The sequence below is a fragment of the Diadema antillarum genome, unplaced genomic scaffold, assembly GCF_040938485.1.
Source record: "Diadema antillarum isolate AM-2024a unplaced genomic scaffold, OU_Dant_1.0 seq00000166_RagTag, whole genome shotgun sequence".
NCBI classification, from domain to species: Eukaryota; Metazoa; Echinodermata; class Echinoidea; order Diadematoida; family Diadematidae; genus Diadema; species Diadema antillarum.
In genome coordinates, this window is record NW_027271236.1 from 835720 (window position 1) to 852500 (window position 16781).

Sequence of the window (16781 nt, forward strand, 5' to 3'; positions counted from 1 at the left end):
TGTAACGGTAAGATGACTTGAGCATTGTAACGTATGGCGGCCGTATTTAGGGTCTATTGGGGCTTCCAAAGAAGAACTATACTTTCAATGGGTTATGCAATGAGCCAGGTGCGTTGCTATACATGTCAGCGCATAAATTATCTTGAATTGTTAGGCGCAGGTCTAGACGTGTACTTGAAGCCCCCAGTTAGAAATTAAAAACAAAAACAAAAAACAGTAGGGCCTACCCAAACCGAATTGGTCTAATACGATTCTTCTTCTTTGTTCCTACAATCAAAGCAAGCTTTATCTGCTCTACCAAACAAAATTGAACATGATAGACTTTTGATTATGTATATTAATTTATCTGTTAGAATTATTTTTTACTTCTTTGATATTAAAGATCTCTAGCCACGCGGATAATTATAAAGGACGTTGCAATATGAACTCTGCATGTGTAAAGTCCGCTGCCTTTCGAGAACATGACATCTAACAGTCTGCGCAATATCACGCATTGAGTGATGACAATACTGTACTTGTCAAATCGAGTGTAAAACTTGCATGAAGATAAACTCTACATCTACTACCGGCACCTCAAGCTACCTCACTGCGAAAAGGTGTCTCTCAGACTCGCAAATAATATGAGCTGAGCTTCTATCACGTAAACCATGTGCTATTTTCGAAATTTAGCAATTTATCGTCTCTCTAAAAGGAGTGGATTTCGTTTTTACTTTGTGTCTGACGTCATTGCTGACATCATCATTCAATATATGTCGTAGGAAAGCCGCTCTCTCGAAGTACTCAAATTATGCTGCATTTTCGTGCGTAATTCATTCGCAATACCCCGCCAAACAGCGTCAAAATAGAATTTGTGCGTGTATGTTCACACATACTACTACAAGAGGATGATAACAATTATCATAATAAAAACGTAAACTATCTTTACACAGACCAATCAACAGCGGCCATTTCTGTCACGTGACCATTTACCTCCGCGAGGCGTCTTTGTACGGAAGTACCTAGGTCGACGTCGGGAAGTAATGGGGGGATTGGACGGCCGAAAATGAGTTGAAAATCTGACCATAACTGGATTTATAGACAATTGGACACAGACAGCAGAGTTTTAGACATCGAAAATGACGAAAGAATTGCGACTGCATAGTCCGGCGGGAGCAGAACCCGCTGTTTATACGTGGCCACTCCAACACACCGTGAGTATTTTGGTTCTCACAACTCTGATGAGGCTCTGTCCAGCGACAGCAGCATGAGTGAATCCATAGAATCTACTACGATCTCTCGTGCATACGAGCTCACCCTAACCTGTACGTTAGACATGTCGGGAGTAGCCGGGTGGAGAATGAGGTCGTGAGTTCGTTCGACGTTTTCGTGTGGTATGGCTGTGTGAGCTGAGTGAGTGGTTGATGTGGAACCTCCCCCACCTAGCCCAAGACTTCAATAAGCGGTCTTTCATTTACACAACAGTGTTCATACTTGACCGAAAGATCGGTCTGTATCTGGTCGTCGGGGAAATGTTCCGCGGAGACTACGTCTTGCTTCACGGCCCGGATCGGATCCCCTCCTTATCATGTCTAACGTTATGCACTTGTCAATTGTAGTCCCGGCCCATGGGTACCCGGGGATGGCCGGGACTTGCAACCAAGTTGGGCGGGGATTTCAGCATTTTTTTCGCCCGGGTGGGTCGGGAATAGACCGGGCTTTGTAGGGGGAAATTCACTTAATTTGCCCCGGTGGGCCGGGGATGTACCGGGGTGTTGTCGGGGGAAATTCAATTATTTTGCACCGGTGGGTCGGGAATGGACCGGGCTTTGTCGGGGGAGATTCACTTATTTTGCCCCGGTGGGTGGGGAATAAACCGGGGCTTGTCGGGGGAAATTCGCTCCAACCAAATGGCAGGCATTTGGGGCGGGAATTTTGGCCGGGATTGAGCCAGATTTTGCTTGAGAGTTGACTATGACTTGTACCATTTCCAGTAGGGCTACGGTAATGTGACCATAAATTATTTCGCTTGACTAGCAATTCCCGCTATTGAGGACTCGGTATATATATTGCCCAAAAGTCGCGTAAACGCATGAATCACGTAAGAAAATAGAGCCTCGCGCGAAACATGCGCGATTTGCGCATTTCATGAATTCTTCGGACGTGGAACCTTCGATCGTATTGTCCGCGGATGTGCGCCGGATCGGCGCTTTACATGCTTCCATGCGGGCTCGGTCACACTGCCCAAAAGTTGCGTAATCGCATAAATCACGTAAGAAATTTGGTTTTGCGTGCTTGTCCGTCGAGAATTCGATCATTTTCGCTGATTTACGCAATGAAAAATCACCGATGAATTGCGCAAGAACTACGCAAAGATCACGCAAAAATATAGCGCCACAATCATACGTGAGTTGTTAGTGATACATTAGTGATTCATCGATCAGTATTTCGTAAGTATTACATGCGCTTATTTGCGTGTTCTGTTAGCTTAGAGATACATAGGCCTCCGCCAATATTTTTTTTTCAGTGATTTTCAGTGATACGTCTTCAGGTGTTACAAGCGCGAAACATGCGTCATTATTTATGTCTGCTAATCGTCAGTGGAGAGTCGTTGGTGAACGCGATAGCGGCAACATTTTCGCGAACATGTCGCTGATATTCCACGCATATTTCGCGCATTGTTCGCGTAAGAACCACGCAACTACGCAAAAATTACGTAAAACAGCGCAATAATGCGTAAACTTTTACGCGAAGCCGAGTTTTGAGCTCCTCAAAACCCGGAATTGCGTAAAGCGCCGATCTGGCGCACATCGGCTGACAACTATGAAGGCTCCACGCTGTAGACAAACTCATGAAATGCGCACTGGATCACGCATGTATCGCGTAAATAAGGCTCGAATTTCTTACGTGATTCATGCGTTTACGCGACTTTTGGGCAGTGTGACAGGTCCTCAAAGGCCAGGTTTTTGAGCAGCTCAAAACTCGGCTTCGCGTAAAAGTTTAGGCAGTGTTGCGCTGTTTTACGTAATTTTTGCGTAGTTTGCGTTGTTCTTACGAGAAAAACGCGCGAAATATGCGTGGAATATCAGTGATCGTTTGCAAAAATGTTGCCGCTATCACGTTCATGTGCGAATCATGCGCGATTCATACGCAATTAATTGTGATAAAGCGCAGATAAAATGCGTGATTTTCCGTGGACCTCAGTCGTCGCACACAACCACGAATTCGCCCTATTTGGGGCCTTTGCGTGCCTATGCGCTGAAAGTGCGTGGTTTAGTGATTTTTGAGTGATATTTCCGTAGTTCTTGCGCAATTCATCGCTTCATCGCATTCATCGCTTCATCGCGTAAATCAGCGAAAATTCTCAACGGACGAGCACGCACAACCAAATTTCTTGTGTGATTCATGCAAACTTACGCGACTTTTGGGCAGTGTGACCGGGCCTTGAGGGTCGGGACTTGGCCAGGGATTTCTATGCAAATATGCCTGGGTTGTCGGGGACTTGGCCGGGGAATTCTGCACAAACATTGCCCGGACTGTCGGGGAATTGGCTGGGGATTTCAACTTCAATTTTGCCCGGCCTGCCGGGGACTTAGAGGGGGATTTCCGTGAAAATTTTGCCCGACCTGTCGGAGACTTGGCCGGGACTTGGCCGGGTGGTGTAACATCCCAAAGTTGCAAGTGGAATGCAAGTCCCGGACATCCCCGGGTACCCAGGGGCCGGGACTACAATTGACAAGTGCATTACGGAGGAGAACGAAACGTCAAAAAAGTAAAAATAATAAAAATAATAAAAGACTCCTCCGGACAGACGGATCTTTCTGTCTTTGTTCATTCATATTTGTCCTCCTTAGCCTTACGTTATTTGACAAGGCATCCAACATGCAATAGTCCGAAGGCATAAAGAAAGTTAACTGGCATAAATATAAAGTCAGACAGAGCTGGACTCTGGAGTGTGGAGAGTGGAGTGTCTACACTGTGTAACATTCCCAAACAGCAGCATGCGACTACTTAATGTTTTTCTATCAATAGAAACCTAAAATATCACAGTTTGCCTGATATACTCTGAATGCACAAGGGCGTATTGAAAATGCGATTTGAGATGCGAAAGTGCTTTGCCCATTTTTCGACCGCTCGTGCCAAGAACTGACACCTAACGTTTATAGTTATTACTAGTCGTTAGATCTTGCACAGTAAATTTGTTACTATTATATACGCCGATAAGAAATGCATTATTGCATGGATGCAGATAAAGTATGTGCATACACTGTGTACAATGTACTTACTGATCTCCAACCTAAGGTAGGTACACTCATAGGAAAATAGATCTACACTTCAACTTGTCTAGAGGACTGTCACTGAATTCAGATATATATCAAATGTCATGCGTGATGCTTGCTTTTTAGGATATTTGTTTGGAATCCGGAATAAAAAGAGAGAAAACTGTCCTTGAATATGTCTAAAAATATGTATACTAATTCCGTCGCATGAGAATTCGATATCGCGATAACCGCTTGCTATCGCTAAGCAAAGGCTACTGCGCGTCCATTACACGCTCTGAAATACAAATCTTTTGCTACCAGCTCGGTCGCTAGCTAGCGCAGCCTTGCGAGATTGCGAGCCGCAGGATGTTTCGTGTCCAGTTCGTGTCGCCACTGCTTTCGCCGCACTGAACTCCGGGGGCCACTGCCCACCATAGGGCCGTAAGTTGCGTGAGCCGCCGAATTCTCCGTCCTTTGCAAGTTTACCGTGCCACTATACTAGCACATATTTACAGTGAATGGACCAGAATAACGCGGTCATCTGCATTTTTATCATCATTTATTGTAAGGAAACGACAATATGAAACTGCTTTGGACATCGACACACAAAAAATTCTGCCAACGAAAGTACTCTTGCCATCATCGCATCATATTCATACCTCCATTCACGCAACATGTTATCGTACCATACAGTACATATGATTGTATTACATGTAGAAATATTACAGGATGGCATGTACGTACACCGTATACACATGGCACCACTGGGGTCACATACAAGTGTACTAGTACATGTATCTAGTGCTCTGGGCACTAATCCTGCATATCTTTCAATTTCAACCCTTCAATATCATGTAAAGATACAATACATACATGTACATTGTACAACAACATTGTACGTACATGTGTATTTATACAGGATGACAAGGTTACACTAATGGCAGAAATGCAAAAGACGAATTCTGGGTCATTTTGTTTTGAAAGAGTACACCACAAATTCGCAGATTGCTGAAACAAGTAAGCAGGTACTAGTACCGTCTATCGAGCAGGCAGAGATGGAATAAAATCAATCAGAAAGCGCGCGCCTGGACGAAGGCGGCGGCAGTACGGCGATCATATCCGTACCATGTCAACCTGATGAATATTCATAGTGAAGATGGATGGGTGCTCAAATAGTGCTTATCCTTGGAAAGACTCCTTTAGTGTGATATGTCCCACCCTGCCCCCCCCCCCAACTAATTTTGCCATACAGAGTACCACCAGCGCTGCATCTGCACGACCTGACCTTGTTAGCTTTAATACAATGTACTGTATGCACAGATACTGGTACACACATTTAGCCAGTGTTGGGTAAGGAAGTCTTGCCAGAAATACACAGTATTAGAGTACAGTAGGATGGTCTAGATGTTTTGTTCCTTGCTATAGCATTTACACAGGGTATCATGTACATTATAGACATTGTAGATATTACATGTACAAATGTGTACATGTATATTACTCGTATAAAGGTCCAAATAAAAGGTGGGTCCCACCTTTTATTTGGACTACTTTCCTTTTTGATATCTCAGCCATTTCAAAACTGATTTTTATCAGATTAACTTTGAATTCATCTAGAATTGTATGCATTTTAATAGGAATATTTCATGTACATTGTAAGTGGTTTCTAGTTGTAATTTTCTCTTGCAAAAAGTTAAAATCTTACATTGTAATCCCCATATTATTATTAACCAAAACTATACCATCCCTTTAATACTGTAAATTGCTAGAATGTACAATTTGTATACCCAGTACCCGAGTAAGCTTGTTATTCTAACTTACGAATGCCAGCTGAACAAGTTTGGAATGATTAGCGTCTGACTACTGATGTTAAAGGTTGGAAAGTTCAGCTACAATGTAGGTGCCTGGGCATACAGTGTTGTATGGTACAGGTACATGTATTCGTACAAATTGTAAAAGGTTAAATGACAATGACCATATTTGGCACCTAGACGAGACACCTGGAACAATATTCCATGAGCAGTAGCCTGTGAATTATGCTCCAGAGCATTGTGGGGTAGTGTATTGTGCATGCAATTGTACATTGGTCATACAAATTGTATATCATGTGCATAGGCACAATGTACACCGTACTGTGATCTGTACAAAATGTGCAATGTGTGTACTGTCTGTATTGTGGTGGTAGAGGAACATGTAATACACATCGATTGTATACACTACAATCTGTATACATTGTACACACTACAATTTACAAGTACAGTGTACACGTTGCTATTACTACCTTGTATGCAGATCTGGTGAATGTTATCTTAATTAGGGGATGGCTAGTAACTGATCAGTGGGGATGCTTGGGGATGATCGTTCCAATTCTTTTGAGATTTACGTAAGAGTACATTACATGTATATCTATTGTTGTGTGAAAATTATTTGCTTCAGAATGGTCTCATATTCAAGTAATGTGCAGTTTAATGCCCCGTCACTGTACAGGCATGCTAACCTGGAAACATTGAACTGCACATAACTTGAATATGAGACCATTCTGCAGCAAATAGTTTTCACACAACAATAGATACAGATTTGTTTATGTACCCTTAAATGAATCCCACAAGGCTTGGAACAATCATCCCCCGGCATTCCCACTGATTCCTACTGATCAGTTACTAGCCATCCCCTTTAATGGTTCATTTTGTGGGCTTAGTAATCGTTGCATTTCTTTTGTCGTGTACAGCCTGTAGATGTACAGTTGAACCCATTCATGAATTCAAATTTTGCAGACCACACTGATCTTTACACCTTTTAAAGGAATGGTATAGTATTGGTGGAGATGAGGTTTGAGCTTTTAACTTTATGCGAGATACCGAGAAAACACTTACCAAATAGTACAGAGCATATCATTCTTAAGAGGAATACAAAGTTTATTTGATGAAAATCAGGTTTAGAATTACTGAAACATCCAAAAACAAAGTAAAACAAAGCGATCGTAATAAAGTGTGGGTCCCACACTTTATTGGATTCGCTCTGTTTTGGATAACTCAGCCATTTCAAAACCAATTTTCATCAAATAAACATTGAATTCCTCATGGAATTACATGCTCTTTCATATTTCATACAAGGTTTCTCATTATCTCACCAAAAATTGTTACAAACGTGAAATTAGGTCTCAACCCAAACTACAGTACATGTATACGGTCCCTTTAAATGTGAGTGTGGTACTGTACAATGTTACATACGATAATCGAAGTAGCACATTGACCCTGTGTGGGCTGCCTGTACATTGTACGATTGTACATAGGTACAGAAACATAGGCCCGAATTCACGAAGGTGGTACAAATGAAACCATGGTTTAAACCATGGACAAAAACCATGGAGCGCCAAGTGTCGCACGGAATATTTCGTTACGAAATTGGTCATTTCGTCGACAAAATGACTGTTTCGTTAACCAAATTGTCATTTCGTGGACGAAATATTCATTTAATTACAAAATGTTGTCATTTCGTTACAAAATAATCATTTCATCGACGAAATGACTGATTTCGTAACGAAATATTCCATGCGACACTTTGCGCTCCATGGTTTTTGTCCATGGTCTAAACCATGGTTTCATTTGTACCACCTTCGTGAATTCGGGCCAAAGTGTGCAAGTGTAGTACATGAAAGAATTTTCCTGTATTCAGTGGAGAGCCAAATTCGTAGAGTACATGTACTGGTCTATCCCCAAGTACAATTGTACCATGGTCAGCAATTCTCACATCTTCCTTTTTCATTGCAATGGGTACTGTACATGTACATGTACAATTTTAGTATGCCATGCACATTGCTGCATACGCAATGAGCTGGTATTCCATGTGAATGTACAAATGTACAGTATGTAGGGGTCTTTTTTTAGTTTACAGACTTTGTAATGTAACAGTTCCTGCGCTGTTCCAATAATCATCCTCAATATTAAAAGGTTTCTGTGTTCTTTGTTAATTTTGCGAGTTGCTATTGACTCGCAAAATTCATGTTTCACAAAACACAAAAGTTATTGCTTTACAAGTTTGTACACTTGTACTTACATGTACAGTCAATCTTGCTACAGCTGTACACTGTACGCATGATTGTAAAAGGGTTTTGATGTTCAGGCCTGTATTGTATGCTTTCCGTTTACAAGCATTGCAGTTCATGATCAATATTTACAATATTTGAATACCTACTTGTACCATGCATTGTACAAGCATACAGTACATGTATGTAATGTATGTGTACTTGCGCTTACAATTACATGTATATGACAGAAATTTCTTCATTGAGGGACAATATAAAGACATTTTATGTTACCTTTGTGTCAAAAGTATTGAGCACATTACAAGTTGTACACATACTTTGTACGTACAACGTTATGTACGAGTACTGTACTGCAGTAGAGTGGATTCAGAGATTTTCAATAGCAGTTGAAGTACACATGTACATCCTGTATAAAGTATACATTTCTGACAAACATGTATGTACATGTGTACAATGTAGTACATCAGTTTTACATGTACTCCTGTTCATGTACATTGTGTACGTGTACAAGTATGATGTATGGTGTACAGTATTGTACACAGTACAATGTTACTGCATGATAAAATCTGGTACAGTAATATGCTTCTACAATCAAATGAGATACAAGTCACATGTGTATGTACACAGAAGTTTGTACACGTAATAATGGTCATATTGTTTTGTTTGTTTGTTTCATTTAGGATAAGAATGATGGTGCTGTGGAAATTGTGGATACCATAAGGTGAGTTGCACGCTCTATCAGGGGCTTTGTACAGCCTGACCTCTCCTACAATGTATCTGGCCTCCCTTTGTCTGTATCTCTCTATTATCCCAATGATATCTCGGTGTGATTTTTTCCCCCACACTGATAAAAAGGGGGATTTTAAACTCAAATAAACTTTGTACACAATCTCACATGAATAACATATTATTTTAAAAAAAATTGATTTCATATTGGTACAAATACAAAGCCCCAAACAAACAAACGAAAACAATGCTTTATAATCATGCAATGATAGCAAAAAAAGAGTTTATGCTATAATATAAGTTGTACCTATATTATACATGTACTGTACTGTACATGTACTGTACAGTGTAGGGCCTACATGTGTAGAGCCTACCATGGGTGGGCAGCTGCACCTGTATGTGTATTAAACATCGAGTCTCCCATATTCGGCCAAATCTCTTAACCGGATGAGCGCCGGCCCCGACCTGTCCAGATAGGAAAGGTCGGTCTTTACATTCATAAGTACAAAAGTTTTACATACATTTGTACCCAGTACAACACTATGAACCTCCACCATACCAATTCCCAGTCTACAATGTACGTACATCATACAGGCATTGGGTTTTTGCAGTGTACACTGTACATGTGTGCACTCCTGAGAAACAACTAGCAATTCTGAACCCACCATAAACCAGTCCAGCCAATAGAAGAGTACAGGGTAAATACAGTTGTAAAGTCTTGAAAAGCATCATCTGCAACATCCGATATTGTTTCATGGTTTCTTAATGTTAAGCTACACGTGTAATGACTTTGTTCTGCCAGCCCTGGTACAACACTGTACTGGTGTTGGTGAAACAGCGTGAGGTATACTCTGAAACCCAACCCCTTGCAAAATCTCTTCCCCTGCAATATAGGCTTCCTGTGTCATTGCCTAATACAACACATTGTATTCAGCTGGAAATTCCAGCTGTGATATTCAGACAACTAGAAAGGGGGAGGGGTGGGATGTGTTTGTAGTTTCAGCCTTATTCCATACAGGGGATTCCCCCAGAGGGAGCTATTAATAAAGCACACAGACTCTAATGCATTATTATGAGGAAATCTGTGGGGATGGATGAATAATGGTTTTCCCTCACACAATGTGTACAATGTACAAGAACAAATACATCAGATATGACAATATTAGACTATCAAATTAGTGATAAACTATGAATCTGGAAAACACTTTTACTGGAATATTTCTTCACAACCTTTTACTTATCTCAGTGAGTATAGGACATACATTGTAGAGTGTACAATTGTACTGTATAGTTTGTAGATAACTACAGTATTTGTGTACAGCTGTACTACTGTTGATGATAAAGACAGGCAGGTCACCGTGTATTGTGACTACATGTATGAGCAGGAGCCATGTGTATAGCAAGCTATTTGCTGGGTCAGCTAAGCCTACAAGCAGCAATGATGTGAGGTCAAATGAAGTAATGTTTTCTTGTATCAAAAGATGAAGATTCATGAATTTTAAAACATTAGATTTGCATACATTTCTTTCATTCCAACCCTGAGCAAATTACTAGTTGTTTTGTGTGTGCTGAAATTCCCTTAGCTCTGCCCATACACGTTGTAGCTCTAAAAATGCAAGCCATGTGATCATAATTAATCCCATTCTATATTCTTTTTTTAATGAATCAGATAAAAAATAGCATAGCATTATTCACACTACCAGTATTTTCACAAAGCTATCATTCTCAATTCTGTATCATCATGTACCAAGAGTACTTTCTCGAGCTTCATTTACGACCAATTTTGTTTTGCTTACAATTACATTTACAATAGGTGGGTGTGTCAGGACATCCCACAACTCATGTTGGCCATGGAGAACAACGTGCTAAATGACTATGATACCGCAAGGTAAGCCTGTGTGATTGACTGTTGGTACGATACAAGCCGTGCGCACTATTTTGCAATTCATACAGCAGTTTTGTAGCTGCAACCACATACAGTGTGTAGGCCAAAATTCAGGAAGGGATTTGAGTTTTAGTCCATGGACTAAAATAAGCATGAAATAGGCGTATCATTGACATACTTGTACCTACCTGCGTTTGTTCATACTGGATTTCTGTCGACATACTTGTACACCGTCTGTCACCCCTATTTATGCAGAAAAAATTTACATAAATCATAGTTTAAATATAACCACCTTCGTGAACGTGGGCCATAGAGTATAATCTGTAGGGTCACTGTAGACTGATTGAAAATCCAGAGAAGTGAAAAAAATTACACTGGTGAAAGTGTGGATAGTAATAGTGAATGTTCATTTGTTATTGACATCATTAGTTCTTAGAAACATACAGTAGATGAGACAACTGATGTAACAATGAAAGGTGGCAATGAATGAGATTCTAATATATATTTGCAGTAAATACATACTCACGTGTGCCTCACTGAATCATGGATACATGTACAGTACTTGAATGACATTTCCGAACCTGAGATCTTGAGTTGCAGAGGTACAGTTTGTAATATAATCCGTTGAGATTGAGAAATGCTTGCCTGTATTGCATTGCCCACAGCACTGTATTGATATCTGCCCTTCCATGGAAGTACACTGTACGTAGCAAGCACATCTTGTCAGAGGGAAAATTTTGTGTGTCTATGCTTATTGAGGTACAAATAAACCCTCAAGCAGATTGGTAGAGGTCATTTTTTTTTCTTTCAATTGATACAGCTGCAGGGACTAGTTTGAGGGGGAAAAAAAAAAAGAAGAATCCACTTTCTGCATCTTATTCTGGGTATTTATTGAATGTCACAGTATTTATAATCTGATCAATAAGACATCACTTCTAGAAAGTGTTGCTTTGAAGAAGTCCAGGATCTCCCTGCTGTGTTTCAGGCATGATAATCTGTAGAATTAAATCTGATTTCCTTTTCTTTTTCTCAAGGCTGTACACATTTTTGCTACATGGATTTCTCTATCAAAATCGGCAGAAATTCTGATTTCTGTTTTTTTTTTCTTCAAAATTCAATTGTCTTCCCTGTGTTTTGAAATGAAAATGAAAGAGATACAGTGTATGGCTGCATCACATGATCATAAGATATGTATTATCACATACGAATGTTTGTTGAACTCTTGTTGGGACTGTTTTGAGTTCTGGGGGAAATGGAGACATTATTCCAAAGATGTGCAAGTGAACCTTGATCGGATATACACTGTAACAAGATAGTCTGGACCGCCAATTTTTTTTTTTTAAATATGACAAAATTTTGTTGTACCAGACAAAGTAAATGATAGAAATAAAGACAGTTTTACTGGTAAAATCCTCTCATACTGGAAAAGAAAATTATTGTATCCATATTCCATAACAGGGTTTGCCTGTACAAGATAAAAGGAAATCTAGGGGGCAAAGCAAATCTAGTAAGGATTTTTGGTTTACCTAAAGCTAGAATGTGGGGTGACAGATTCTTTTTTCAGTACCAAAGACCATGTGAGACTGATGAAGAATTGATGTAATAGCCTATAATACAAAGTACCAATAAGATGATTTCAGTTTTAATCTAGTTTGCATCAGGCACTTCATCATTTGGCCAGGTTCACCTTCCTCCTGGTTCACAAAGTGTAAAATTTTCTAGAACTATTAAAACACTGTGCCGCGTTTGACACCACAGTTTGCTTTGATTGTTCCTTTCAGCTTTGAAAGCATGTACACCCTGTGTGAGAAGTACAATCGAGCCATCGATGCCATCAGACAGTTGGTACGTAATCTCATTGTGTTCTACTTTTAAATGTTCATGAAAGTCTATGAGCTCTTTCAGACAGTAGGACAAAAAAATCTGTCTTGTGATGATCATTCTGAATTGTGATTGTGATCATGTTTTAAAGGACAAGTCCACCTTCATAGACATGTTGGTTGAGTGAATGCAGCAATATAAGTAGAACACATCAGTGAGAGTTTGAGGAAAATCGGACAATCCGTTCAAAAGTTATGAATTTTTGAAGTTTCTGCTCAGTCTCAGCTGGATAAAAAGACTACTATTGCCTGTGATGTCACATGTGTACAACAATATTAAGAAAGAATATAGAAAATTCAGCATATTTCCATTTTTCTGGCATAACAAATGAACACTTGACTTCTCTCTTTCTGAAGACAGGGGCAATAATATTACCCTTAACATGCATCAGTAACAGGTCAAAGAAATGTGCACTTTATTCAAAGAGTGAAGTTTTGTGAAATTCTCTTTTTATTTTCCTTATATAATCGTTGTACGCCTGGTGACATCATACACTGTAGTAGTCTTCTCATCCTGCAGTGACTGCGCAGATACTTTAAAAATTCATAACTTTTGAACGGATTGTCCGATTTTCCTCAAACTTTCACTGTTGTGTTCTACTCATATTGCTGCATTCACTCAGTCCTTATACTGTATGAAGGTGGACTTGTCCTTTAAGTTACAGACTTCTTAGATACTCAAATGCAAAAACATAGAACTCTCTCAGATGCTGAAAAAAAAAAAAATTATTTCGCAATCATATTTAGGAATCGTGCTTGTTATCTTCATTTCAATTTTGGTGAGGAGGAGCATCCTAACCTGTCAATCAAACTCTCATAGCCTGCACTAGGTATGTGTAATCTGTGCAGGCAGAATGCATTTGGCGATATCTGCGGAGCATAAAAAGTAAATGTAGTGTTGAGCTAAGCTCTGCCTCCTCCTCTGTCATGTTTTGGAGATGATGCCTTTCAGACGAGAAGTGCGCAACTCGAATAAAGCAAATCAAGATTGGAAATACCTCAAGACCTCCCTTTGCTAATCAAGATTCTAGAATCGTGTTTACAATACACAAGTGTAATTTGCTTTAAAACCAAGAAATATCATTAGTACAGTCACGGTTCTTCTAATACAGATCCTAATCATGATTCCAAGAGAAATTTTTCTACCGTTTGAAAAGGGGTATGATGCTTATTTTAAAAGCCTATTACAGTCACTGCAACTCTTTTGTACCGTGGTGAAAACCCCCTGTGTGCCACATTATTCTGAGGCATCAACATACTCATGCTTTGAGAAAGCATTCTTTTTTTTTCCCCAAAATCTATGTAACTGTTAGAGATTTTTGCTACATTGGACATGTAGCTGTAATGACCAATGTTGCAGAAAAAAACAAATGCCAAGCTTTGCTTTGCTTTAAATTGTATGACAAATCAATAATTGTTTTTCTGTCAAAATGACCAGTAGCTAGATTTTATTGTAGAGGCGTGACTTTTTTACACAAAACTGTGACAGAAACTGAAGAATTTCTCGCAAATCCAGTAGGGAACACCACTTGATAATCATTCGGCACTTAAAGTGCAAGCTACATGTGACAGGAATGGAATCGCGAGAAATGCTCTCATTTTACTGTGACATTTGGCGATTTATCAATCAGTTTGGGTGGGTTTGTGCGTTTGAGCAGAATATGCGAAGTTGGCACGCCGTCGACTGAGTCGGCTGTGCGAACGTGGCACATAAAGAGTTAAACGTGTCTGCTATTCCCAATCATAGAGTTTTAAGCCAATATGTGACTCAAGTCCATGTGTACTCTTCCCCATGATGGCAGATCCTAATGTAATAACAAAATTGAACCATGCATTATGACTATTTGATTGTTTGTGTGTCATGTATTGAAGGGGAAATCCCCAGCTAGTGCCGCCCATCAAGACAGATCTTGAATATTTGTACAACTGTATTAAGTTGGTGATAAGTGAAATGTCACAAAGCACTTCTTTCTATGCTCATCATCCATGATGAGTAATGGTCCTTTTTTTTTTTTTTGCCTGGCTTTAAAGTCCTTCTTTCACATCATATTCAAAAGGCAAAACATCAAATTCCCAGTAGTGTATACATGTTATGTAATAGACCAGAGTAATGAAAACCTGCACATTCCGCCCCCTTTTGATGTCCACCAGTGGAAGGGAACAACATGCACCTCAACCATCACCAAGAGGGCCTCACCAGGCCTTCTCAAACACATCATGCAGCAGGTATACGCCCATGCCATCGATGACCCCGACAAGCTCAACTGCTACGAGCCTTTCTCCCCAGAGGTTGGTCGCATCCCATAGCTATAAATCATCAAGCTCATTGTTAACTTTAACATTTAAAAAATTCCTTGGCCAAAATCAATATTGTTTGACTTGTCAGTAAAGATATCGTTCAGAAATTGCTAGTAAACAGAAGTCCATTACAACAACCACAAAATTGGAATGAAGGGAATCATGTTTTAATGAGAAGGTGTAGTTACTTCTTTTTACCTTGGTGCTGATGATAAAACCGGGTCTAGGGCAATTACCCCCTGAGCAATTACCCCGGACCCGGACCGATTACGATCGCTTTGTTATTCTTTGTTTTTGGATGTTTCAGTCATTCCAAACCCGATTTTCATCAAATAAACTTTGAATTCCTCTCAAAATGTTATGCTCTGTACTACATATTATAAGTGTTTTCTTAGTATCTCACAAAAAGTTAAAAGCCCAATTCTCATCTCCACCAATACTATGTCCCATCCCTTTAAAAAAATGTTATTTCATGCTTTTCACAGAAACATGCAGTGCATAAATTCATTAACAAGCGATGAATGTCCATGTGTAATATGTCCATGATAATGCTGATCAAGCATACAAGCTAATTCATGGAGAGTCAACAGAAAAAGAATGAAAGCCTATAAGGCAAAAAACAAAAATAAAAACAAAACAAGAATGGGTATTGATAGACAAATTTAGGATCGGACATGTGTATTATGATTATCATCTGTATAATATGTGTGTACATCAATTTGTATATGAAGGCATAAGTATGGAAAGGAACCAAAAAAATATTCTTTCTCATTTAAAGGGGCTCTGCAGTGCAAATGCATAATGTTGATTCATAATACCCTGATCATCACTTAGGTGGCCAAGAGAATACCGAAGTATGGACCATATATTTCATAGTAAATTTTCTACTAATTTTCTTCAGATTACTTCACTACACCCACTAAAAAAAAAAAAAAAAAAAAAAAAAAAACTGTCTAAAGCAAGATTCTGTCATTGACATCATTTGTCAATCACTGTAAAGTACTAATGTGATTAACAAATGACATACAACAGTAGGAATGCACCTTCCTGTTAGACTGGGGCATACAATTACTGTAATTTGCATTTTTCAGGCAATGTCTACTATTAGTCATATTGGTATTACAAGGAGATGTGCAAGTTATGCTCAGTCTAGGGAAAGGTGCATTCCAATGTCTTCCGTTAATCAAATTAGTACTTTAGCCATGATGGACAGACAATGTCATAGAATCTTGCTTTGGAAGGTTTGGTTGGTGTTTTTTTTTTTTTTGTGTGTGTGTGTATCAAAGTAATCTGAAAAAAGAAATAGACAAAAAGTAGTTATGAATTATATGTCACATACTCTGACATTCATTTGGCCACATAAATGATGCTGAGGGTATCATAAATCAACACAAGTCAACAAGCATTTGCATTGCATAGTTCCTTTTTAAAATACATGGGGAAGTACAAAGGTGAAGTTCTCTTTCATTGGCAGGTGTATGGAGAGACATCATTTGACTTGGTCATGCAGATGTTGGAACACGTCCAGATTAATGAGGAAGATTCCTTTATTGATCTTGGAAGTGGTGAGTGTCACATGATCCTCGGGCTGTGTGTGGTGTTTGTGATGTCATAAAGAGTCAGTAACCATTGATGGATTGAATTCTCCGTGGGAAGATAAAAAGGGAGTGAAAGGGGGATTTCTTTTGCTGGTAGTAGCTTTTCTCATGTGC

General features: G+C 39.5%; 1 protein-coding gene across 1 annotated transcript in view; it reads left to right on the plus strand.

Annotated features, from left to right (window-relative positions):
- Positions 1 to 984: 984 nt before the first annotated feature.
- Positions 985 to 16781, plus strand: part of LOC139728153 (uncharacterized) — a 45749-nt gene continuing 29952 nt past the window's right edge. The window contains exons 1-6 of the mRNA XM_071639119.1: positions 985 to 1190; positions 8961 to 9001; positions 10820 to 10894; positions 12673 to 12736; positions 14923 to 15060; positions 16544 to 16634. Of these exons, the coding sequence (XP_071495220.1) occupies positions 1116 to 1190; positions 8961 to 9001; positions 10820 to 10894; positions 12673 to 12736; positions 14923 to 15060; positions 16544 to 16634 (484 nt within the window). The 5' untranslated portion in view covers positions 985 to 1115. The remainder of the gene's footprint in view (positions 1191 to 8960; positions 9002 to 10819; positions 10895 to 12672; positions 12737 to 14922; positions 15061 to 16543; positions 16635 to 16781) is intronic.